We start from the raw sequence: 26,845 nt of genomic DNA, 5'->3' as shown, positions 1-26,845 counted from the left end.
TTTTCTGATTATAAAAACCATACATCCTTAAAATACGGGACATAAATATTAGAAGACAAAAATTCGATCATAGCTTTGTCATTTTTTTTTAACATACCTGCCGCTATACATATATATATAACGTAACTTATGTAAAAAGTAAAGTTAATTAATACATTGGATTTTTCAGAATTCTCTAAAGGAGGGTAGAGGAGCCATACTGGCTTTTGGGGGAAGTCAACAACCATATTAATTGACCTCTTTGTCTAGCCTTCTTGCGCGATGTAAAAAAAGGATTCCTTCGATGAGGACGAATGCTTCTCTCTTTGTTAAGACTGATTCTCAATTCAATTATTAAATATGTACATGTTTGGAGTTCAACATGTCTTCCAGAGCTGCTTGTGGCAGCTCATTTTATTGACCTGGGCTGCAATGGCTGCTAAAATCTGCATGTCAGAAGGAAAGGGTGCGTAGAGGCCATTTGTAAAACCGGAAATTTTAGAGTTGAGACCATCCCCAGTCAGTGAGGGCTGGCTACAGAACGCAGTTCTAGCCTTGGTGTCTACTCTGAAGAGCCTAAAGTCGTCGTTTGTCTACCATTCCCTTGGCTGTAGGATCTCTGCAGCTGCTAGTAAGCAAAGGGACACCAGTTAGTCACCGGAGTAGCGAGCACCGGGGAAACGCGATCCTTTGAGAGGTCAGTGCGAGCCCGACCCTATGGCCTCGTCTCAGCAGGCTAACTCTCGGGTCCTCCCGGCCTCCGTCCTCTTCCGCTTGTCTCAGGTACAGCGCGGATTCCTCCGCCGCAGCGTGCCCTCCCGGTAGCGCTGCGATCGGATTTTCGGCAATACCCGGATGGAAGTATAATGGCCGCCATCAGGGGCTCGCAGGCAATGGGGACCACGACAGGTATTTCCCGTGAGCGGAGCCGCACAGACCGGCTAGCATGCCGGGACTCCTAGAGCACCAGCCTCGGGGCAAAGGGCGAGTTTGTGGGGCTTAAGGGTCCCCCGAACAGGCCCAGGGATCCGCCTCTTATGATAGGAAGCGTCTGTTAAATAGTCCCGGCCATTCAGTGCTTCCGCCTAACTTGCCGCAAAGTTTTTATAGAGAAGTCGGCGTTTTTACTCAGTGCTCTTGTGAGCTGCTGGAGTTGACCATCGCTTCTTAGCTTGGGCTTTCTATGCCTGTGGGCTTTTTTGACCTCTCTACTCTTCGAAAGGCTATGACCTGGAAGGGCAGCGCGGCAACAGTGTGCTTCCGCGCGCCCGAGGGGCAGCAGAGCCCCGGAGGAAGGGGCGGATCGGGCGCGGCGTTTGGGGCGTAGCGGGGCGCGCGGCGCTCGAAGCACCTAGTCGGCGGAATCCTGGGCTGGTGAAGGCAGCATGAGCGCTCTTCCTGAGACTTCATCCCTCGAACTGTACGTTCGCAGACCCACCGCGGCCCGACTCGACGGCGTCCCTACTGTGGGTCTAGTTTTAGTCATCGGGGGCCAATTCTTGCAGTCAAGATGCCCAGCTCCCTGGCGCGCGCTCTTCTTCTTCAAGAGTTGGCCATAGCTGTTCTTCCCTGCAGATCCCAGCCACACCCAGTCGCAGATGGATTTCTTTGTAACTGGCTTTCTCACTTGTAGGGTCCATTTTGAGTCTATTTTTAATATGGTGTCCTCATTGTTGAGTGGACAGGTTCTTCCTAGATGTCTATGGTAGTTGGAAATACGTAGGGTGAATTTATATACTTATAACTCTTAAGCAGACCAGCAGAGTAGTTGCGGTGGCTTTAAAATTCAGAATGGAAAAGTTAAGGTCCAGTTTTTATAAGTTTAATTTGGGGGCATTTAGTGTTTGTTCTCCATTTTATCAAAAACATTCGTTCAGTGTGTTATCTAAAGTCTAAAAAACTCTAGAAAAGTAAAATAAGTCAATGTTTAAGAAACTCAGAACAGTGTTGAACTTTGTACCATTGTCACAATGATACATGAAGGTACCAAACAGTACATCAGGATAGAAATTTCATTAAGTTAAGGTTTTGTTTTTTTTTTTTAATATATATATGTTAGGCGTACTTTCCTGATATTGTTGAATTGCTTTTTTGAAGCAGGTATTTGTTTTGAGTATACGCTAAGTTTAGTAGTACTCTCAGGTTGAATAGACAACCTATTTAAATTGGTTTATTGCAATTCCCTAACATTTTCAGAGCTTAAGTGCAAATCTATACAAATGAATTCATTATCTTTCATTATCAAAACTTGGTAAAGACAGTGGCGTTCTACTAACATTTTCAGAACATTTCATGGGTCTAGTAAGTAGAGTAGACCGTGTTGATTTTTGATAAAACTCACAAATGAGTTAAGCCTTAGATCTAGAAAATTGTTAATAAAAATTATGGGGAGAGGCAAAATGTAGGTATCTAAACGATTTTGCACATCTAAAAATTTCCTTATTGCAGTGAAAATAAATACAACTGATCGAAAACATTTTGCATTTGGTTTGAGAGGATAAAAGGACAGCAATCACAATGAACACCTAGAGTGCACTGATAATGGATTAAAAACTGATTTAAAATGCTTAAGATTTTTTATCATTGTCAGACTTCTGTTCAAATCTTGTTGTCTGTAATAATAATAGTATGCGGTAATCTAAAAAAAAATTTTGTATTTTGAAACATAGAGGAGATAGGCTTTACCATTAATCTACAGTTTGACTTTAAGTGTTTTAAAATTTATTTTTATTGTTTACTTTTCAGTTTGTAGTTTGGAATTGTTCTTATTGAAGCATTGTGTGCCCTAGAGCACTTAATGTAACTTAAAAAAAAAGTTTTTTAAATGATAAAGTGCGTGAATCTTGCTCAGGTTCCTTCGGGTACTCTACAGTTTTTGGCAAAGCGCTGTAAGTAGAAAAAAATAGTTATAATAAAGTTGAAATTTTTATTGATTATTTGATCCCATGTATTCAGGCTATTATAGAAGACCTGTTAAAGCAGTGGTTAAAGCACTTGGCTGCTAACTGAAAGGTCAGTGGTTGGAGGCCACCAACCACTGTGGGGAGAAAGATGTGGCGGCCTGCTTGTGTAAAGATTTACAGCCTTGGAAGCCCTATGGGGCGGTTCTTCTCTGTCCTGTAGCATCATTGTGAGTAGGAATTGACTCATTGCAAACCAAAAAAAAGCCACCCATTGCCGTAGTGGATTCCAACTCATAGGACCCTATAGGATAGAGTAGAACTGCCCGTAGAGTTTCCAAGGAGTGCCTGGTGGATTGGAACAGCTGATCTTTTGGTTAGCAGTCATAGCACTTAACTACTATGCCACCAAGGTTTTCGACTCAACCGCAGTGAGGTTTTTTTTTTTTTGTATTCGGACAGTTGAGTATTTCAGTTCCTTAGCTGGGTATTGGCTTCACATGGTGAGTAATATTCATGGGATGTTAGATACCAGAAGTGAGTATTAGGAGGTAGCATTGTGGTATTAGGGTAACTGGGATGGAATCAGACCCAGATTATACTCTTAACATTGTAACTGAGTAACCTCATTTTTCCTGTCTTGTAATAAATGAAGATACTGAATTTAAATGCCCTTCTAAGCTTTGAGTTTTGTGACTTTGGTAAATTTATGACATGTTATCTCTGGGTATTGATACGTTATTTGCCTAAGTGCAGAGAGGTTTTCGTTGGCTTTACTTTATAACCTTGAGTTGAACATGGAAGTGTAAGAGAATCAAGAATATAAAAATGTTTTATTAACTTTTTTTCCCAAAGTTTTTAAAATCTTACTCTTCATTTCCAGATACCATCTCTTCTTTTGATCACTGTTCCTGACTGTGGCATTGTCTAAGCATTAAACTGTGTCCTTTTTGTTCCTTGAAGAAAAAGGTATGGTGGATATTGAAGTACTGGAGTATGTAGTCTCTTAAATTGTAAGTTAATATGTTTTACTATTATTTACTGTCGTACTAAGTAAAATGAAATAGTTACGGATACGTGAACTTTCACAAGTTATGGTTTTATTTGTAGCTTAAATAAAGTACTTCTCCATAGGTTTTCATTTTAATATAAGCAGAAAAGTAGTTCTTGGTTTCATAGTTTATTATTTAACATTTTAGTAGTAATCTAAAGATGATTTTAACTGTATTGTCCTTCTAAAGATGGCAATAAGGGCTTCTGGGTAATGAATGATGGAGATAAATATAGCAGGAAGATGTTTAGAAGTTGTATTAATAGCCAGAAATGTGTTTCTGTCTAGTAAGCACAAAATAATGCACCTAAGGAAAAATTTCTCCAGTATATATTTGTATTATCGTTAATGGGACCTACATTATGAGTCAGAAAAGGGATGTGGGAATTACAGGGTCATAACTGGCTTCCTGAAGACAGTCAACTGAATGGCCTGGTGTGGACAAAAAGAAGGGGGGAAACAGCCAACAAATCCATGGTGTTATAAGGAAAGCTTTGGAAACTCAATGGAAAGTACCGTACCTGATTTAGCTACCCTTGAAACACAATTGTTCCTTGCTGTTTTTGTTGGATGAGTCCTAGGATCTTTCAAATCCATAAATTTGTGGATATCACAGTATCATATTATTTTCCTCACTGAGTGCAACAAGCATACCTATAAATATAACCGTAAGTTAGGAATAAAACTGTGTACGTAACTGCTAAAATAATGAAAGTAGGCAATACCACCTTACATTACTTTAGTAATCATAATCATGTTTTTCACTGAACTTTACCAGCAGATGGCTTGCTTTCTTTTTATTTTGTTGTTGTTGAGAATATCCACAGCAAGACACACAAATTCAGCAGTTTCTACACATACCGTTTGGTGACATGAATTGCCTTCTTTGAGTTGTGGAACCATTCTCACCCTCCTTTTTTGAGTTGTTCCTCTTTCATTAACATAAATTCACTGCCCCCTAAAGTTGCTGTCTAATCTTTTGAGTTGCTTTTGTCAGTTTGATCCCATATAGATAGTTCTTAAAAGAGCTTAAAGCTCAAGGCAGACATTTTTTATTAAGCTAAACTGTTACATGGTTTTAAAGAGACTTAAGGGATATTTTAGTTTAAGGTCTAAAGATTATCTCAGGGCAGTAGTTTCAGGGGTTTATCCAACCTTGATGGCTCCAGGAAGTCTAGAGTCCATGATAATTTGAAATTCTCTTCTGCATTTTCCCCCTTTTGGTCAGGATTCTATGGAATCTTTGATCAAAATGTTCAGTAATGGTAGCGGGGCACCATCCAGTTCTGGTTTCATGGTAAGGAAGGCAGTTGTTCATGGAGGCAATTAGCCGCACATTCCATATTCTCCCACTCTTCCTGACTCTCCTTCCTCTGTTGTTCCAGGTGAATAGAGACCAATTTTTATGCCTTGGATGGTTGCTTGCAAGCATTTAAGACCCCAGGCACTACGCATCGAACTGGGAGGTAGAACAGAGGCACTAAATATGTTATTAGGCCGGTTAACTAGGATGTACTGTGAAACCATGACCCCAAATCTCCAAACCAAGATATTAGATCCCATGAGGTTTTTGGTTGTACATAATCAAGATGGTTTTCTTTTCAAGGCAGTTTTTTTACAAAGGCACAATTTTTTTTTATTTCATTAGAAATTAATGTTTGACAACTACACTGAGTAGAGAGCAGCAAAGGTGAGTTGAAATACCAGGTTATCGTGTTTATTTACTTTAGCAACTTCTTTTTCTGTAACATTTTCTTGGCCTCTTACCATGTGAGAGTCACATGAGTGCTGCGTTGTTCCTGGATAGAGAAAGTAAATGCTGAATGCTGAGAGCTTCTTATACTCTGTTTGATCTGGACTACTCAGAGAAAGTAATATGATGAAGAAAGAAAGCTTTAAATGCAATGAAGTAAACGTTCTTAGGTGCTGTCCAGTTGATTTCAACTCATGACAACCCCATGTTATGGAGTAGAATTGCTCCATAGGGTTTTTTAGCTATAATCTTTACAGAAAGGAACCCTAGTGGTACAGTAGTTAAGTGCTTGGCTGCTAACTGAAAGTTCAGCGGTTTGAATCTCCCAGCGGCTCTGCAGGAGAAAAGACATGGCAGTCTGCTCCCATTAAGATTTCAGCCTAGGAATCCCTATGGGGCAGTTTCACTCTGTCTTGTAGGGTCACTATGAGTTGGAATCAACTTGATAGCCCACAACAAAAACAGTCTTCGTGGAAGCACATCACCAGGTCTGCCAGTAGGTGGGTTCAGATCACTCAGCCTTTCAGCTAGCACCCAGGCGCTTAACTGTTTGCACCACCAGAGCTCCTAATGAAGTAAATAAGAAGTTGTTAAATGATGACTGACCAAAATGATTTGGGTTATTCCATGTTGAATGAGAATGAGAGAAGTGTGACTAGGAACTTGAAATTGTCATTGGTATAGCTACATGAAACAAGTATCAGGATATAGGAATGGAAGTGTATAACTTGAAGTTTAGGAGCATTAAGTGAGATTTACTGTTGTTTCCCAGGTTCTTGCATACCTTTTTTCTTACAGTCATCTGACTCTCAACTCAGAGATACTTACAGTTGGAGTATTCCATTCTACCAGAGGTCAGCAAACTTTTGCTGTCAAGGGCCAAATAATAAATATTTTAGGCTTTGCAGACCGTACGGTCTCTGCTGCAGCTGTCAGCTGCTGTTGTAGCACAAAAGCAGATAATATGTAAATAAGAATGAGTGTGTTCCAATAAAACTTAATTTACAAAAACAGTCAGGGACCAGATTTAGCCCACAGGTCATAGTTTGCCAACCTCTGTTAGACTTAATGAGACATTTTATCCTAAAAGCTCTCAAAATCACATCTCCCCACCTGCTAGCGTCTTATCCTTCCCTGTAGTTACTTTACTTCTTTCTAAAGTCACCTCTTCCAGTTGTTCACTAGATTCCATCCCTTGTCACCTACTGAAGGGCATTGTTCCTTCATTTCTTTCCTTTTCCTTCTCATCGTCAATTTTTTTCCGTGTTTATTGGGTCATTTCAATAAGCATGCAGTCATACTGTAATTTCTCCCACTGTTAAAAAAACAAAAACCCCACCTCCACTCTTCTACCTCTTGCCCCGTTATAGCAGAACTCTTGGAAGAGTTGTCTATATTACTTGTCTTTTTCTTTCCATTATCTCTTAAACCCACGTGTCTTAGTCATCTAGTGCCGCTATAACAGAAACAGCACAAGTGGATGGCTTTAACAAAGAGAAATTTACGTTCTCACAGTCCGGTAGGCTAGAAGTCCAAATTCAGGGCGTCAGCTCCAGGGGAAGCCTTTCTCTCTGTCGGCTCTGGAGGAAGATCCTTCTCGTCAGTCTTCCCCTGGACTAGGAGCTTCTCTGTGCAGGAACCCTGGGTACAAAGGACGCTGTCTGCTCCCAGTGCTTTTTTCTTGGTAGTATGAGGTCCCACCTCTCTGCCAGCTTTCTTTTCCATTTGTCTTTTGAGAGATAAAAGGTGGCACAGGCCACATCCCAGGAGAATTCCCTTTACATTGGATCAGGGGTGCGATCTGGTAAGGGTGTTATAATCCCCCCCTAATCCTTTTAAACATAATGTTGCAATCACAAAATGGAGGACAACCACAGAATATTGGAAATCCTAGCCTAGCCAAATTGATAGACACATTTTTTGGGGGATGTGATTCAATCCATGACACCGTGCTAGTCAGGTTTTTCCTTCATAACTCCACTGAAGCTTCTAATTAATGTCACTAGTGATTTTGACATTAAGTCCAATGGTCAGTTCTCAGTCCTCCTGTTACTTGACAGAGCTGATCACTCCCTGATCCTGGATACACTTTCTTCCCTTCGTTTTAAGGGTACCATACTCCTGATTTAACTGCAGTCTCACTCATTGTTTCTTTTCAGTCTCATAGGCGCTTCCTCATCTTTCTTTTCCTCTAAACATTTCACTGTCTTAGGACTTGGGCCTTGAGCTTCTCTCTCTATGTGTTCTCCCATGATGATTTCATCCATTCTCATCACTTTGTTTATTGTATACATAAGAGTGCATGTGTACACACACACAGACGACTCCAAAAATTTTCTAGACCCCTGTAATATATATATCCAGCTACACGTTCCACATTTCCACTTGGATGTTGAATGAAACCCAAACCAAACCCATTGCCATTGAGTCGAATAGACATCTCAAATTCTTTATGGCTGAAACTGGACTCTTGGCACCCTGAACGCATCGTATCCTACACTGACAAGCCTACTACTCCCACACAGTCTTTTCTGTTTCAGTAAATGACAACTTGGTTCTTCCAGCTGCTAAGGTCAAACTTAGTTATCCTTGTTGCTTCTCTTTCTCTCATAGCACATTCTGTCAGCAAATCCTATAGGCCCTATCTAGAGAATATATCCCGAGTTTGTTCATACCTTATTGTCTCCACCAGGCCTCCACCATTGCTTAACCTGTATTATTGTAGCATAATAACTTTTGAACTGGTCTCCTTGCTTCCATCCTTACCTCTCTCTCAAATACTCTGTTCTTAACATAGCAGCCAAAGTGATCTTGCTAAAAAGTAATTTGGCTCATGTTATTTCTCTCTCCAAAATGCTCCAGTAGCTTCCCATCTCATTCAGCATAAAAGCCAAAGTCTTTACAGTGTCCGTCAGGCCCTGCATGAGCTGTCACTCTGTTATTTTGACTGCATTTCCTTCTGGTTTCCATCTCATCCTCTGTTCCAATCATATCGACCTCCTTCCTTTGATGCCCTAAACATATTAGGCATACTCTACACCCAGGGTCTTAAAAAAAAAAAAAAGAAACCCAAACCAAGCCCGTTGCCGTCGAGTTGATTCCGACTCATAGCGACCCTATAGAGTAGAGTAGAACTGCCCCGTGGAGTTTCCAAGGAGTGCCTGGTGGCCTTGAACTGCTGACCTCTTGGTTAGCAGCTGTAGCACTTAACCACTAGGCCCCAGGGTCTTAGCACCTACTATTTCTTTTGGAATACTGGCTCCCTCAACTCAAGATCTTAGCTCAAATATGACCTTTTCAGGGAGGCCTCCCTGACTGTCTATTTAAAGTTGGAACTCCCTTGTTCTGCTTGTCCTTCCCTGCCTTTTTTTTTCTCTCTGCAGCACTTGTCACCTTTGCATATATTATGTAATTTACTTATTTTATTCATTGTCTAAGTAAACAGTAGAATGTTAGCTGCTGAAGAAAGAGATTTTTGCTTGTTTTGTTCAACGCTATATCCCCAGTGCTTAGAACAGAGACTGACCCAGATTTGGTGCCAGCTACAAGCCCAGCACTATGCCAGATGTTAGGGATGTAACAACAAACATGGTCTGTATGCTAACGCAGCTTATATTCTAGTGGTTGAGACTGACAGAAAATAAATTGGCTAATAAAGTTATTTCTAGAGATAAAAGTGTTACTGGTGAGATACAGATGGCTGAAGTAGAGAATTTTTTTTTGTTGTTTTAAAGACAGGGTGATTTTTAGGTTGGGGAAGGCCTTTCTGAGGTGTTGATATTTGAGCTGAGACCTAAAAGATGGAAAGGATCTAGCCATTTGAAGAATGGGAGAATGAACATCTCAAGCAGGGGAACAGCAGGTGCAAAGGCCTGAAATAGTGTTTGAGGAACTGAGACCGTGGAAGCTTGTTAGAGTATATTTACAGATGGGGAGAGGTGTGGGATGAAGTTGAACACAGAGGCCCAGGACCAGATGTCACTGTTCTTTCCAAGCCTTTGTAAAGAGATTACGTTTTATTTTAAGTTCCTCAGGAAGCTGCTAAGGGGTTTGAAGCATAGGAGCATTGTGATACAGTCCTCACTTTTTATTTGGATTGCGTTTGTAGTCCTCTCATTTTCTCACTTCTGTTTCTACTTGCTTTCTCCAGTTTATCTTGCATTCTACTGAATACTAATAGTATTTCTAAAATACTGCTTTTATGTGAAAAGAGAAATTGTTTTTGAGGGTACAGGGATTTCCTAGAATTCAAGGGCAGGAATACAGGCAGGCCTCAGTAAAAGCTTATGGTGGTGACCTGGCCCTCTGAATATCAAACGGTACTTAGGAGAGCTGATAATTCTCTCCCTGTTGTTGTCGGTTTGTTTTTAGCTGTGCTGTGCTGTGCTGTCATCGGAAACCCTAGTGGCGTAGTGGTTAAGTGCTACGGCTGCTAACCAAAGGGTCAGGCAGTTAAGTCCATCAGGCGCTCCTTGGAAACTCTGTGGGGCAGTTCCGCTCTGTCCTGTAGGGTTGCTATGAGCTGGAATCAACTTGGCGGCACTGGGTTTGGTTTGGTTTTGGGTGCTGTCATTCTTTTAAAAAAGTTAACCTGTTGTCAGTAGTTTGAAGGGTATCCTGTAGATTTGTCTGTGTTTATACAAACATGCCCATAGGATCTTTTCTCCTCACATAAAGTGACATCAAAATGAGGCTCTTTCCTTGTAATATAAAAATGTCTTATATACCTTAATTTGCAACTTCTTTTTCCTAAAATATTTTTTAAATCGTCCAGGATTAATGTCTAAATTCAATACATAAGCGTCTTTCTTAATAATGTTTTCATATAATTGTTCCATAGTTTAGTCATTTTCCTAATTATGGACATTTACATGATACACATTTTTATGTTGTGCTTTTATTTCTGTAGGCCATAGTCTGGCTTTTCTGCAGAATAGGTTCTTAGAAGTGAGGTTTATGGAAATGTACTTTGAAAATGTGAAGGGAGCATTATTTTCAAGGAGAAACACAAATTGCCGAGTGACTAAAGCAGTAGAAAATCTGAAGAGACCAGAAACCATAGAAGAACTTGGAAAGGTTATGAAGTCTAAAATCTGAAGAGGTTCTAGGGCCATACAGTGTTATTGGTACAGTCTGTCTAACTTGAAGGAGTGGGTAATTGTCATGGTTAGTGAATTATTCCAGAGGAGCTGAAGTGATGGAAAGTCCTCCAGTTTGTTTTACAAAGTTTCCATGATGCTAATATCAAAACTGTTAAAAATAGCATCTAAAAAAAAAATTCTAAATTTTGTCAGATAAAATCCAGCACTTTATTAAAAGAACAGGCACTTTATTTAAATCACACACGAATAGTTCAACATTATACTTGGTGTTCCTTTCTTTGTATAGCACATGATGTGTGTATGTATATAAATACGTGTGCATATACACACAACATGAAAATTTGATAGATCTTACAATATTTATTGTTTCTCTCAACAATGTACCAAGATCCGGAAACAGATTACTAGTTAAGTACCATCTTTTTTGTGTATAAAATAGATGCAACTTTTAATTTGTATAACAACACTGCATGGTGTTATTGTTGTTGTTAGGTGCCACTGAGTCGGTTCCAACTCATAACGACCCTGTGTACAACAGAACAAAACACACTGCCTGGTTCTGCGCCATACTCAGTTGTTCTCCTCGAAGCCCATTGTTACAACCACTGTGTCAGTCCATCTTGTTGAGGGTCTTCCTCTTTTTCACTGGCCCTCTACTTTACCAAGCATGATGTCCTTCTCCAGCAACTGATTCCTCCTGCTAACATGTCCAAAGTATGTGAGGCGTAGTCTCGCCATCCTTGCTTCTAAGGAACGTTCTGGTCGTACTACTTCCAAGACAGACTTTTTCATTCTTTTGTCAGTCCATGGTATATTCAGTATTCTTCACCAACACCACGGTTCAAAGGTGTCAGTTCTTTGGTCTTCTTATTCATCGTCCAGCTTTTGCATCATATGAGGTGTACTGGCATCAAGAAGATTATTTTCAAATCGTTCAGGAAAATTACTGGGCTGAGGCCTATGGGGACCATGGTCTTGGGAAACATCTAACTCAATTGGAATAATACAAAGAAAATGTTCTACATTCTACTTTGGTAAGTAGTGTCTGGGGTCTTAAAAACCTGCTAACGGCTATCTAAGATACCTCACTGGTCTCACCCCTTCAGGCGCAGGGAAGAATGAAGAAAACTAAAGATACAAGGAAAAAATCAGTCCAAAGGACTAATGGACCGCAACTACCATGGCCTCCACCAGACTCAGTCCAGTACAACTAGATGGTCGCCAGCTACCACCACTGACTGCCCTGACAGGGCTCACAATAGGGGGTCCTGGACAGAGCTGGAGAAAAATGTAGAATAAAATTCTAACTCAAAAGACCAGACTTCCTGGCCTGACAGTGACTGGAGAAACCCTAAGAGTATGGCCCCTGGTTACACTTATAGCTTAGTAATGAAGTCACTCTTGAGGTTCACCCTTCAGCCCAAGATTAGACAGGCCCATAAAACAAAACGAGATTGAAGGGGCACACCAGCCCAGGCCAGGGGCAAGGACTTGAAGGCAGCAGGGGACAGGAAAGCTGGTAGTAGGGAACTCAAGGTTGAGAAGGCAGAGTGTTGACATGTCATGAGGTTGTTAACCAATGTCAAAACAGTATGTGTGCTAACTGTTTAATGAGTAGGTAGTTCTGTAAACCTTAATCTAAAGTACAGTTTAAAAAAAAAAAAGTTCAGGAAATACTGAGTTGGTTTACGACAGAAGTCACTTGCTTTGTTTAAGAATTTCAGAATTTTGATGACGTTATGCCACTTCTTGATAAAATTTTGTAACATCCAAATGTAAACTATTCATGCTATGGTGAGGAAGTATGCCAGTGTAGAGACCATAGCGACCCAAGGACAACATTTTAAGAAACACCGACCTAATGGCAACTAGTAATCACAATAGATGTGTGTGTTCTTGGCTTTTTAACCCTGAGGTTGTGTGCATCTGTCTCCTTGTTCTATCCATATTTGAAGAATTTTTACTGTTACTTTGAACAGTGTACCAGAATCAGGAAACATTATTAAATACCATCTGTTTTCTGATTAAATAGATGGAACTTTTAATTTGTATAATCTTGGCCTTTTTCACTTAAGGAATTGTAGATAATTTACTGTTAAAAAATACGGGAGATACAGAGATACAGATTTTTTTTACAATATTTTTAAAATTGGATAATATTCCATTAAACCAAATTACCATTAATTGTTTAATTATTATTTATTGATGCACATTTTGTTATTTTTAATTTTGAGATTTCATAAACAGTGTTACAGTGAAGATCTTTTTGATTATTAGTTTTTTATTATTTGATTATTACTATATTGAATTCCAGACTTTTGATACGTATAATGCAAGTTGTTCTTCATAAAGTTGTACCAGTTTGTATTCCCATTATTAGCATGTCATAGTGCCTCTATTTCCTCAAAGTCTGACCCACACTGGGTATCAGAAATACGTAACATCTTTTACAATCTGATATGCAAAAGTTGTTTTCTCATTTTCATTTGGTGTCTTTGAATTCACTAGTATTTCTCTGTAACTTTTTCGTTTGTGTCCTTTGCCCATAAATGTATTTCTATACCAGTTATAAAATATGTGTGTGTTTTAAAGATAATATGATAAGAAAAATATCTGTGTATCTACTATCTAAGTTAAGAAACAGAATTCCTTTTTTTCTACCCTCAGTGTGTTCTGTGTGGTCATATTCCTCTCCTTCCAACCCATGTGAAACTACCATCCTAACTTTTGGTATTTTTACGACTATAAGCAGTATGGAAACCCTGGTGGCGTAGTGGTTAAGTGCTACAGCTGGTAACCAAAAAGGTCAGCAGTTCGAATCTGCCAGGTGCTCCTTGGAAACTCTGTAGGGTAGTCCTACTCTGTCCTATAGGGTCACTATGAGTTGGAATCAACTCGACAGCAATGGGAATGGATATGGGTATAAGTAGTATATTATTTAGTTTTGAAAATCTGAGTAGCAAACTTAAATCTACCTCTGAAGGCTCCTAGGAGAAGTTAAGGTGAATCTAGGCCAGGGTCTAGGTTTAGCTTCTCTGATAATTTACCACAGCCCCTTTTGGGTAAGTCAGTGTGTAAAGTCAAGAGTGAGTCCCTGAAACCTTAGGGCTTACCATTGTTAGAAAATCCGGCAAGGTTATAGTGTAGACCAAATATTGGATGCCTAGCAGAAGGAGTAGGCTGCTCTATGATTTTGGTTTCTAAGCCCACCTATAGGGTCACTATGAGTCGGAATCGACTCGATGGCACTGGGTTTGGTTTTTTTGCTTTTTAAGCTCACAGTAATCTCAGCTGATCCATACATAAGGATGTGGAGGGAAAGCAGACCCATCAACAACTTATGTCAACACAAGTCAGATAACTGTTAAGAATTGGTCCAGGCTCACTTGGGTACTGTACTCAGGTTCAAAAAGTGCTGCTTGTAAGGGCTTCTTATATATTTGTCACGCTGCATTTTTTCACCTTCTCTAGTCTTTTCCATTTTCTTAATTGTATTAGTAACATTTAAATTTGTAGATTTTATCGTCCACAGTTATTTTTTCCGTATCACATTATTGCCTTTCTTGAGTTCCGTTTTTCTGATTGATCTCTGGTTTTGCTGAAGTTAATTTTTTAAACCCCCGTAAAGAGTAAATATGTAGTATATTTTCTGAACCTTTACATATCTAAAAATTGGGTTTTCCTCCACATGTGAATGAGAGTTTTCCTGGGTATAGAATTAACTCTTGGGCTAATCCTTTTTCTTCATAACTGTAAGTGTTTCTCTATTGTCTTCTCACATTAAGTTGTGAACAAAATACCTGATATCAGTTGGTGTTGGTGATGAAAAAATAGACTAACTTTTTAGTTAATTCTCCCCTTCCTTTTTTTGGTGCTGTTTTATTTTTATCTTTTAAATATTTTGCCAAGAGAAGTTTATATCTTGATTTTTATTTTCTTCTCCCTTTAATAATCTTGCTTCGCATTTAAAAATTTGATGTTGAAAATTTAAGTCTTTTTAAAAAAAAGCTCTAATTTTTTCTCGTTTTTAAAATCAGTTAATTCTCCCCATCTACTTTGTTGTCTCTTTTGTGACAGTAAGCTCTTATTTTTTTCAATATAGTATTTCAGGTCTCACTGAGATTGCAAATTATTATTATTATTATTTTTTTAAGTTTTCAGTAACTGTCTCATTGTAGTTACTGTTTTTCACTGCTGGAAGGGGGAGGGGGAAAGAGGTTCCTCTGAGTGCTCAGATTGTTTTGCCTTTTTTGAGCTACTGCATCCAGTGATGTTTTTGGCTGCTTTATTGATGGCATTGATAGTTGAGATGAGTTCTTAGAGAAAAAACCAAGATTTTTTAGTGTTTTAAGTTAGAAGGAGAGAGAGTTCAGAGTTAACGTAGTTTTTTTTTTTTTTTGACAGCTTTTCTGCTAATAATTTACTTATGCAAAGGAAGGACAAATCTCTTAAGCAGAAGAAGATCACAATGGGTGTAGGAAGTTTCATCTTCATTCACGAATAATTTCCTCTTTACATCTTTCTTGACAGCTGGTGCTAGCATACTCCTACACTACCTGGCTCTGGACCCAGCCTGAGGCTCTGGATTCACTTCCTTCCTGCTCATACGTCAGCCTGAGCTCTGTCATCCAAAGAGCTACACTGGTCTCCCTCTCAAGCCCTCACTTTCTCTCCCAAGGTATGCTTAGGGGGATTGGCGGTATGGAGGCAGAGTGGGCAGAATTATGTCACTCACTTCATTATTTGAGGCATTCATTAAATACTGGCTAAATGAATGTCCCCTAGGGAGTCCTGGTGGTACAGTGGTTAAGCTAACCAAAAGGTCAGTAGTTTGAACCCACTAGCAGCCCTGTGGGAGCAGGATGTGGCAGTCTGCTTCTGTAAAGATTTATAGCCTTGGAAACCCTACGGGACAGTTCTACTGTCCCGTAGGGTTGCTCTGAGTCAAAATTGACTCCACAGCAATGGAAATGTCCCCTAGTGGGCTTTCTTCTTAAAAGTGGTGGTTGACAGTGGATCACATTTGTTTTCCCTCTTTTCTCCTTGGAGCTTTTCTTACAAAAAAACCTCGTGGTATGTGTATGGAATGTTCCTGTAGTTTTTGGACATTTTGTAGGATTTTCTTTATTGAATTCTTTGGTCATTTCAGTGGGTAATTGGGAGAGAGAAGAAATCAAGTGACTTTAAGTTGCCATATTGATGCTGGAAGCCCTCCAGTTTACCTTAAAGAGCTAATCATGCTTCAATCAAATAAACCAAAACCTAGTGTCATCGAGTTGATTCCGACTCATAGTGACCCGATAGGACAAAGTAGAACTGCCCTGTAGGATTTCCAAGGCTGAAAATCTTTACAGAAGCAGACTGCCGCATCTTTCTTCTGCGAGTGGGCTAGTTGGGTTCAAACTGCTGACCTTTTGGTTAATAAATAAGTGCTTAACGACTGTACCACCAGGGCTCATTCATACATACAGTATTGTTTATTTCCAAACTTGAAATGTTGGTCAAGTTTTATGAGATAATAGTTTAAACAGCAGGTTTAAAACCAGTAATCCTTGTTGGTAGGGTAGAGATTGAATGATAATTAAAAAAAAAAGTGTTAGCTAATAGGTTGGAAAATTTAAATTATAATAAAATATTCTTTCTTTTATGTTGAGATGTTCACAACATGCAATTTTCTTTTTTGCCCATGGGTGGCAATCGTAGTTGATTTGCTGTTAGGTATCATCATTTGCTCCCTCTGCTACCAGTTGAACATAGTTGAAGGAAGACAAAATAGCCTGTTCAAACCAACTTAAAATTTGAGAGCACATAACAAACCCATTTGCTGAGTACTGTGAAACCAAAGAAAATTCATCTTAATTGTACCTAAATAAGAGTAAACAATGCATGAGAATGTGCGGGCAAGTACTTTAATGGGTGAACTTTGTGGCATCTATTTTGGCTGCCAGGCAGCCTACTTAATGATTTTTCTATTCCTTGGCTGTGCACTGGAAGGTTGGGGTTGCTAGATAATCTACTGTGAATAAGTAATGTATTAGTGTATATGTTCTGCCTCCTCCCTTAGATTATAAATTATGTAAGGAAGGGTAGGGACCGTAAACATGTTTCTGAATCTCCCTAGAGCCGCCATCCAAGTGCCTTGCATACATAGTAGGTATTTAGTAGTAATTATTAGTTGATTCACTTATTTTAAAATCATATTTTTACACTGGATATCAGACTTTGGGATGTATGTTAATTCATAAGGAAAATTTTTAATTGTGTACATGTTCTGAAATGGGATTAATGGTACTTAAAAATACCACAATCTGTAATTTTCTAGTATTGCAGAAATATGTTTTTGGGCATACATAGTATTACTGTAAGAAGCAAATTGCCTTTTTTTAATGAAACCCATGATATAGTCTCTTGATGATATGTAGTAACAGAAAGGCTTGAGTATGGATAATCCAGAGTGAGCACCTATGGTATTCTGGCAAATGGGGAGGGAGAACCACTATTAGATGTGCTTAAGAAGTCTCACGTGCTTGAGCCCCACTTTTCAGATTCTGTGTGATAAAAAGCTCCATAGGTGGTTACGAGGCTTTTTACCACTGAGAAATCACTGTCTAGGGAATCTACACACTGGTGTAGTGTATCCACGAGGAATCCTTGAACTTTTTTCTGGCCACTTACCGTTGTTCCTACTTCTGAGGAAAAAGTTTTTACATTGAGCTTTAAGTAGTGTAGTAAAAATTTTGAAGTAAAATTTTAAACATTTTACTGTTAAAAGGAATGTGAAAATTTCAGTGAACAGATACTTTTCTAATTATCAGCTACGTATTTAGCAAATACATGTGTATTTGAAGACTGTTATGTCTCAGACCTAGGCAAAAGGATTAAGTTTCAGAAATATTAGACCTCTTTTTAAAAAATTCTAAAATTTTGTTTGGGAGTATACACAGCAAAATATACGCCAATTCCACAGTTTCAACATGTACTATCTAGTGACATTTATTACATTCTTTGAGTTGTGCAACCATTCTCACCCTTGTGTTCAGACTTGTTCCTCCCATCAGATCTCTAAATGTAAAGTCATTTAACTTAAAATATAAAACTGTTTAGATTTCTAGAACAGTGAGGTTCCTAGGCATTTAGATTAGTTGAAATTTAAAGCTGAGACCTTTGAGAGTATAAATGCAAACCAACATTATGGATGGCACTTAATGTGATTTACAGTTAATTTGTTTAGCTTACCAGATTTTATCTATTATTCATATACATACTTAAGAGCATGAAAATAAGAAAATGCAATACACAGTTTAGTATTTTTACTATTGCACCCTCATTACTTAGATTCCACTTTCAGAAATATATTGTCATATCTTATTACTTTATTTTTTATTCTTCTGTAATTAAAACCATAATGTCTCATATACAGTAGTCACACAGTCATTAATAATGGTAGCTATGATTTATAGAGCACTTTTTTTTTATAGGATACCTCTACATATGTTTTCTCATTTAATTTTCACAACAACCTGAAAGAGATAGGGTAAGCACTAAGTTTTTTTTTTTTTTTTTTTCATGTTACAGATCAAGAAACTAAAACACAGAGATTGAGACTTGTCTGAAGTAACACAGCCAGTAAGTGCTTAAATTAATGGAGATTGATAGTAATGGATACATTCCAATCTGTCAAGGCCTTTCCTTGCTTAAATTTCTAGAACAGAAAAATCAAATAGCCAAAATGGTAGAGATCCAGAAAGGTAGTATGTAGACTTTGGGTTTAACCCAGGGAGATGTGCTCTTATTTCTAACTTTTTTTTTTTTTCACCAGTTAGCAATGACAACTTGCTGAGAGAGCAGATACTGTCTTTTTATTGTTTTTAGATGAATGAAATTTGTATTTTAAACATAGCTTACCCCCGAGGCACTAAGAAAGTAGAAAACCTGGAGAAAAGTCTGTTGCGATTCTTGAAAAGTCATAGCTATGGGATCTGCTAAGCAAAGGAGAAAGTTAATGGTACATGGGTAAACCATATGTCTAGGTTTTTAGGGCTGCCTTGCTAACATTTTAAAAATCCTATTAAAAAATTGTCGTATCAGTCTTACATAAAATTCTTAGAGCTTGAGTGGGCTTATCCAACTCATATTTTCTTTAGATGAGGAATCTGAGGCACAAAGAAATTGAAACTTGCCCAGAATCACAGAGCAGAGTTGGAAGTAGAGTTTGCATTTCTTGACTCCTAGGTTATTATTATTTTAACTTCAAGCTATTATTTCTTGATAAGCTATTCTTAAAATACTTAACAGGTCTTTTGTATCTTTTATTTATATGTTTGATTAACAGCCCTACTTTTTGTCAAATGAGCTTGGAGATAATTTACTGATAATTTTGTGATGAAAATTTCAATTCTTTGTTTAATTGTAGGTGAGTTAATGTGGGAAAAATCCTGGTATTTTGAAGATGTCTCAACACAATATTGTCTCCTGTTTAAATTTCAAATAACTTCAAGAGATTTTCAGAGGAAAAAAAAAAAAGAAATTGGGATTTTTTTTTTTGTTGTTGTTAAATCATGCCATCTGAACAGAATCAGTTGTTTTGTGATGAAAAACATACTACTTTACAAAAAGATTATGATATGAAAAATGAGATAGTTGATACTGTCAGTTTAGTACCTAAACCAAGTATTTCAGAAAGTAGTTGTCATTATGAACTAAGAAATGTGAAAATTGATTTGCCGAAGATAAATATTCCCAGTGGAGTCGTATTGAAACATGAAATTGACAAATACAGAAAATTATTTCAGAGTAAACCACAGACTGCAAGAAAATCTGTTAGTGTAAAGACCATAAGCTGTGTCGAGGAGTGCATGTTGCTGCATAAATCGGAGATAACTGAAGAAGAGGGTATAAAAATGTCTGCAAAAATACTCAATTTCAACTGTTCAAAATGCCGAGACAACACTCGATACAGCCCAAATGATTTGCAGAAACACTTTCAAATGTGGCACTGCGGTGAATTACCTTCCTATCCTTGTGAAATGTGCAGTTTTTCAGCAAATGACTTCCAGGTATTTAAACAACACAGACGCACCCATAAAAGCACTTTAGTAAAATGTGTCATTTGTAACAATGAGAATGTATATACTTTATTGGATTTGACAAAGCATTTCACATCCACACATTGTATTAATGGTAATTTTCAGTGTGAAAGGTGCAGATTTTCCACCCAGGATGTTGGCACATTTGTTCAGCACACTCACAGACATAATGAAGTTCATTATAAATGTGGTAAATGCCATCATGTGTGTTTTTCCAAAGGAGAGCTTCAGAAGCACCTTAATGTTCATTCTGGTACGTTTCCCTTCACTTGTCAGTATTGTAGTTACGGTGCCACCAGGAGAGAGTACCTTATAAGACATGTTATAACTTTGCACAAAGAACACTTATATGCAAAAGAAAAACTGGAAAAAGACAAATATGAAAAAAGGATGGCAAAGACTTCAGCAGGACTTAAGCTAATACTGAAAAGATACAAAATAGGTGCGTCAAGGAAGACATTCTGGAAACGTAAGAAAATTAGCAACGGAAGTGACAGAAGCTTAGAAAGAAACACAAAAATACTTAAAAAAACCAACAAAACACAGACTAAATCTAAAGACCAGAGTCATCTTGTTCAAGAACATTTAAAGGAGAAAAAGGATGAAAGAGTACACTGTGAGAAGAATGATAAACCCACTGAGTTACAGTCAGAAAAATCCACTCTTCTGTCCACTGGACAGTGTAATAGAGGTGGAGAGGGATCAAATTCTACTTCAGGTTCCTTGAAGACGACTTCTGTACAAGGACCTACAGTGTTAATGGTGAAAAATAATAAAATAACAATTCCTGCAAACTACAGTGCTAAGTTTATGGGCTTCAAGATGGTGGATGGAAAACAACATATTGTAATAAAATTGTTGCCTGCCAATAAACAAAGTTTTTATTCACCAGGCTCACATTCAGGTGCTTCTAAGGACAGTACTGCTAATTTGCAGCCCCAGACTTTGGACACCACTGGATTTTTATCTGCAGGAGTAGCAGCTGAGTTAAATGACAAGGTTTGCATGAAAACAACTACTCCATTTTCATATTCATCTGCTATACTTGCAGGGAAAGTAACTTCAGCAAAAGAAATGGCTTTGATATCTCAAATGAATAATATGCTCCAGACAGTGGGGGATGAAAAAACTGTATCTTTTTTGCCAACATCATCAGAATTTGTTACAGCACCAGTGAATCTGACCACAAAAGTTGAAACCAGAGATAGTGTTGACTTATGGGGAAATCATATTACTCAGAGTCACCCTCAGATATTAGGTACCACCATTAAAAGTCCAGATAAAGTCAACTATAGCATCAAACCAAATGCATACAACAGTGGAGATATGCATAATTATTGCATTAATTATGTCAATTCTGAGTTACCTGTTGAATCTTCCAATCAAGGATCATTACCTTTTCATAATTACTCAAAAGTGAATAATTCTAATAAACATCATAGGTTTTCAGGAACAGCAGTGTATGAAAATCCTCAAAGAGAATCTTCAAGCAAAACGATGGTTCAGCAACCAATAAGTGAATCAGTTTTATCACTAGTGAAGAAGGAGAGCGCAAATCCAGATAGCCTGTTAGCATCTATTAGCCTTTTAAATCCTAAATACGGAACTATAAAAACGCAGTCGGAAATTGAACAGTGTGACGTAGGAAAAGGACAAAACATTGATGGACATAACCTGTACACAAATGAAAATCAAAATGTAGAGAGTGTGACTGAAAAACCTAAATGGGATAACTTTTCTAATGTTGATTCACCCATGATGCCTAGAATCACATCTGTTTTCTCTCTCCAGAGCAAACAGGCTTCAGAATTTTTGCCACCTGAAGTGAACCAGTTACTTCAAGATATATTAAAAACAAAATCTGATGTAAAGCAAGACTCTGATAACACTTCGGATAAAGGCCTGCCACTACATGGTGACCAACCATTTCAGAAACATGAGGGAGAGGGCAAAAGAGTTGAATCCTCAAGAGACTTGAAAATGCAAGGCAACTTCCCAATTCCATCTGGCAGTGTTGGTGTCAGTGAGCTTACAAATGATCTGAATGGAAAACAAGTGCCATCAATGTCACAAAATCTGAGAGATGCAGGGAAGACACCTAGAATTTCAGGAATTGGCACATTACTTAAGACTCAATCAGATGCAATAATAACACAGCAGCTTGTAAAAGACAAATTACGAGCCACTACACAAAATTTAAGTTCTTTATATATACAGAATCCACTTCTAAATTCAGAACCAAAAAAAGCTATATTTGTTCAGACTCCAAAAGGCCTCTTTGTACCATTGCACATTGCTAACAAGCCTGGATTACACGTTGTTTCAGGAAGACCACTTTCCTTGGTTAACACACAAAGTGTACCTGCCTCTCTGCTCTTAAACAAGAAACCTGGGATGATTTTAACTTTTAATAACGGGAAACTTGAAGATATTTCCAATGTCAAAACTGAGAACGCTCAGTCTTCTAGTGGGGTCATGACTAAGGAGCCTTGCAGAACGCCTTTTTTAAAGGTAGAGCCGAGCAATAATTGTCTGACACCTGCACTTTGCTCCAGCATTGGCAGTTGTTTGAGCATGAAAAGTAGCTCAGAAAATACTTTGTCGTTAAAAGGCCCTTACGTTATTAAAACATCAGCAAATTCTTCAGTGAAAACTGTTCCTACTCCTACTGTGCTATCTGAGCATCAGGGCACTAAGTTGAATATCTTGGATTCAGTAAAACAGCCGAATGAGGTTTTCCCCAAACCACCTGTTTATACGCTCTTGCCTCATGGCAAACAAGCGGTGTTTTTAAAGTGTGTGATGCCAAATAAAACTGACCTACTTAAACCTACAGTAGTCCAAAATAGTACTTATCATCAAAATATACAGCCAAAGAAGCCTGAAGGAACACCACAAAAAATACTGCTGAAAGTTTTTAACCCTGTTTTAAATGTGACTGCTGCTAGTAATCTGCCAGTAAGCCACTCTGCATCTTCGTTGCAAAAAGCTGAGGGCCCATCTAATCAGACTACGGGAGGAGAGCAGAAAGAGCCAGAGTCTTCCAGAGATGCCTTACCCGTCTTATTAGATGATTTGATGCCAGCAAATGAAATTGTGGTAACTTCTACGGCAGCATGCCCGCGATCTCCCGAGCAGCCAGTATGTATCACCAACTGTTCAGACGCCAGAGTTTTAAGGTCTAAAACAAATTGTGCAAGTGAGAGAAGTTTCAATAGAAAAAAGGCTTCCAAAAGAAAAATTTCAAGAATAAAAACTCACATAGGAAGTAAAGATTTTGAAACTGCCTTTGCAACTAGAGACAGAAACTATAAACGGAAATGTAGGGATAGTTACCAAGAACCTCCTAGAAAAAAAGCAACATTGCATAGAAAGTGTAAAGAAAAGGCTAAACCTGAAGATTTCCGTGAAACACTGGGACCTAGGTTTTCAAAAGATTCAGTTAGAACTTTGAGGCTTTTCCCGTTTAGTTCCAAACAGCTTGTGAAATGTCCTAGGAGAAACCAACCAGTTGTAGTTTTGAATCATCCTGATGCAGATGCACCGGAAGTAGTAAATGTAATGAAAACCATTGCTAAATTTAATGGACGTGTACTCAAGGTTTCGTTGTCAGAAAGAACTATGAATGCCTTACTGAAACCAGTTCATCGTAACCGTTATAAAACAACTTATGATGAGTTTTCCAAGAGGCACAAAACACTTAAACCTGTTAGTTCTGTGAAAGAAAGGTTTGTGCTAAAATTAACACTCAAAAAGACAAGCAAAAACAATTATCAAATTGTGAAAACTACCTCTGAAAGTGTTCTGAAGGCTAAGTTTAACTGTTGGTTTTGTGGTCGAGTGTTTGACAATCAGGATGCTTGGGCTGGTCATGGGCAGAGACATTTAATGGAAGCCACTCGGGATTGGCATATGTTAGAATAATTTACCCTAATTACCAAGGAAAAGAAAAGTAAAACTATATTAGAAGAAAACAGTAGGTTGGATGACCATAATGCAGACATTTTCCATTTCAAATTAGTACCTGAAATTAAACACTTTTAAGGTTGGTTATATTTCAGTGGAAGAGCAAAAGTTTTGTATGTGATAATTGATAATGCTATCACTGGACACATGTAAGTTTTGAAAGAAACTAATCACAGCACAGATGTACCTTGATTTAATTTTTTAGAAATGTGTTCTTGGGGAAGTTAGGGCTAAAGAAAACTTTTATAAAACAGCTTTATTTTCCCAATTTATATTAAAAAATTTTGTGACTCTTAGAAGATGACAGCTGACAGCCCCATTCCCTCTCTTTCACCAGCCTTATGAATCTGATAAGTATAGCTCCTCTGAAGGTGGAGAGCTCTTTCACCATGCAGTTTCTCGTTTGTACAGATATACTGAGAGAGTTTGGGAAAAGAACTTATTGTACATCTGGTAAATAGGGTTCTTTTGAAGGATATAGGCTCTTTTGAGAGCACATATAATTTACTCCAATTACACCTCATATAATGCTTGAAGAGTTATTGGCAAGTAGATCTGAAACATTTTTGTTGTTTGCATAAATCTTTTTTCTTATTAAGCTATGTTCCAGGCCAGAGATTGGAACACCTTCCCAAGGTGATTTTCTTACTCCCTCTAAGTGGCTGTGTCAAGCACTGCAGTAGATTGGTAGCCTAGAGAGAAGAATTAAAAACTCTCTTGGTCTAGTTTAGAAACCAATTAACTAGAACATTTCTCTGAATTTGGTTATATTCTCTTGGGATCCTCTTGAAAAGAACTATGCTTATCTGATTTAAGTCGTTTCACATAAACCAAATGGCCATTTTTTTCTTGGTTGTCATCCCTTTAAAAAGAGTTGAACAGAGAAGCTCTTCCAAGGGAATGGCTTTTATTGAAAATTAGAAATTATTTTACAGAAATACTTTTTAAAAGCAAGATTAGCGAGACAAATCAAATTTTTGTTTAATTACTGTTAGTGTGGGAATATGGCCAAATCGGAGCAAAGCATTTTGTTAGCAGCTTCTCAGTATGACTGACAAAGCAGATTTTTACTAATTGTTGGCAGGTGAAAATGGGGAAGCATTACCAGGGGATGCAGTGGTAGTGCAGAAAACTTCAGGACAGATTCCTAAGGGGCATACCCAACAGGGAGAGTTAAATGGATGTTTTCATGATAGCAACAGAATCATAGATTTAAACTTTTGATTTTGTAGGTTTGGATCATTGAAATATGACATTCTTGTATTACAAGGTTAATTTGCTATGATTTTTGTTACATTGTTACTACAAGTGTTAGGACATTTTGGTTTGGATTAAAACTTCAGGGCTTCTTTTTTGTATATAATGAAGAATTTAAACCTGTACATATTTTTTGTACCTTTCAGTTATGTAAATTTTGCACAGAAAGTTTTGACATAAAAGTTTATTTTCAGTTTAGTTCTGTGCATGCACTAATAAAACTGGTTGTTTAATTTAAAAGGAATTTATAAAACTTTACCCATGTTATTTTTTTGGTTTTTATTTCAGATGTAGAATTTTTTTTTCTCCCATAAATTCATTTTTCAGGGATTGAACACTATTGTTAGCAAGTGCCTAAAAGATGTGAAACAGTTTACATATGTCAGCTGTAAAAGTAGGTCCCAAATGGGCCCACCCCCCCAATAGTTTTATTTTTAAAAAAGCCATATGTAGATGCTTCAAGCTATCTTGCTATGCACATTATACTTGTACTGTTCTGGTGCAGTTTGTCTACTTTCTTAGTGAAGTATTTTTTGTATAAAATCTGTTATAATTGTGTTTTTAAAATTGAGCCTAAGAATGGAGCTGATTGTGAACATACAGGTTATATTAATAATGTTACGGTGTTTAAAGAATGATAAGTATTGCTCATTTCTGTAATGAAACTTTTCTTCAATTAAATTTATCTTAAGCTTGTGTAAAAGATTTTCTTTTACTGTGCTAGAATCTGATGGGAATTTTATTCAAATGGGAAATATTTAGATTTCAAAGTTTTTTAAATGCTGGTGAACTATAAAAAAGTGTGGGTTTTTTTTCCCGAAAAGAAATCATGGGTAAAGTTTTGCTGAGGATGGAATTTATCATAATTGTGCTATGGTTGTGCTATAAGGTAAGCTATAGAGAGGCGTAGGCATTTCAGTACGTAAAAATCATAAAAACTGAAACACTTATGCATAGCTATAATGAGGCATCATTAGCTGTGAGTAGAGAGGATCAAGAAGAAACTGCTTTGTCAATACATACTGCAGTATAAAAATCTATTTCTTTGTCAGAAAAATCAATCTAGTAGGGAAAATCTAGTGTTAAGAAATATACTTACACCTCTCGCCTTAAAGTTTTAAAAGTTGCTTAAAATTAGCGTCATGAGTTAGTCCAGCCAAGTCATTAAAATAAGCAAACAAATAACGAGCCTGGGGTACCGGAGAGGAGGATCAGTATCCAGAGTTGGTATATTAACTAAACTCTAGTTTTTAACAACAAAATATGAGATATGCAAATAAATAGGAAAATGTGACCTGTACACCGAGAGGAAAAAGCAGGCAATAGAAACTCCATTTCAGAGGGCCCAAATGTAAATGGCCAGCGGCTGTTATGTTACATATGTCCAAAGAACTAAAGAAAACCATGTTTAAAGTGTTAAAGGGAAATGGTGATGATAGTGTCTACTCAAATGCAATATTGATAAAGAACGAAATTATAAAAAATCAAATGAAAATTGTAGAGTAGAAAGCACAACAATTGAAAAGTTCACTAGACACGCTCAACAGTATGAGCCACTAGAAAAAGGAATCTGCACATTTGAAGGTAGTTCAATAAAGATTATGCCATCTAAAGAATGCACAGAAAAAAATTGACACACACACACAATGAAACCTAAAAATGGATTGTATATCTAAAGTGAAACCAAAACACAAGAAAATACAGAAGTATATCTTCATGAACTTGGGTTAGGCAAAGCCTTCTTAAATGTG

The 26,845-nt window shown here is 37.7% G+C and overlaps 1 protein-coding gene across 27 annotated transcripts; it reads left to right on the top strand.

Annotated features, from left to right (window-relative positions):
- The first annotated feature begins 529 nt into the window (after positions 1–529).
- Positions 530–25,797, top strand: ZNF518A (zinc finger protein 518A). 27 transcript variants are annotated; one of them, XM_064269534.1, is made up of 7 exons: positions 765–888; positions 3,763–3,848; positions 5,579–5,620; positions 11,278–11,819; positions 15,316–15,463; positions 18,361–18,411; positions 19,199–25,797. In XM_064269534.1, exon 7 carries the CDS (start codon positions 19,344–19,346, stop codon positions 23,793–23,795), a length of 4,452 nt encoding a protein of 1,483 aa, XP_064125604.1. In that variant the 5' UTR covers positions 765–888; positions 3,763–3,848; positions 5,579–5,620; positions 11,278–11,819; positions 15,316–15,463; positions 18,361–18,411; positions 19,199–19,343; the 3' UTR covers positions 23,796–25,797. The 27 variants fall into 27 exon arrangements, with proteins under 27 accessions (XP_064125607.1, XP_064125605.1, XP_023402649.2 ...); XM_064269537.1 differs by lacking the exons at positions 765–888; positions 5,579–5,620 and adding an exon at positions 530–676; XM_064269535.1 differs by lacking the exons at positions 765–888; positions 5,579–5,620 and adding an exon at positions 530–676 and having other exon boundaries at positions 3,763–3,892.
- The last annotated feature ends 1,048 nt before the right edge of the window (positions 25,798–26,845 follow it).

This window comes from Loxodonta africana, chromosome 16 (assembly GCF_030014295.1).
Source record: "Loxodonta africana isolate mLoxAfr1 chromosome 16, mLoxAfr1.hap2, whole genome shotgun sequence".
NCBI classification, from domain to species: Eukaryota; Metazoa; Chordata; class Mammalia; order Proboscidea; family Elephantidae; genus Loxodonta; species Loxodonta africana.
Note: the sequence above shows the minus strand (reverse complement) of the source record. Positions and strands in the feature narration are given on the sequence as shown.

Excerpts from the sequence above, each read along its gene's own strand:
- ZNF518A (XM_023546881.2), top strand. The coding sequence starts at position 19,344 with ATGCCATCTGAACAGAATCAGTTGTTTTGTGATGAAAAACATACTACT.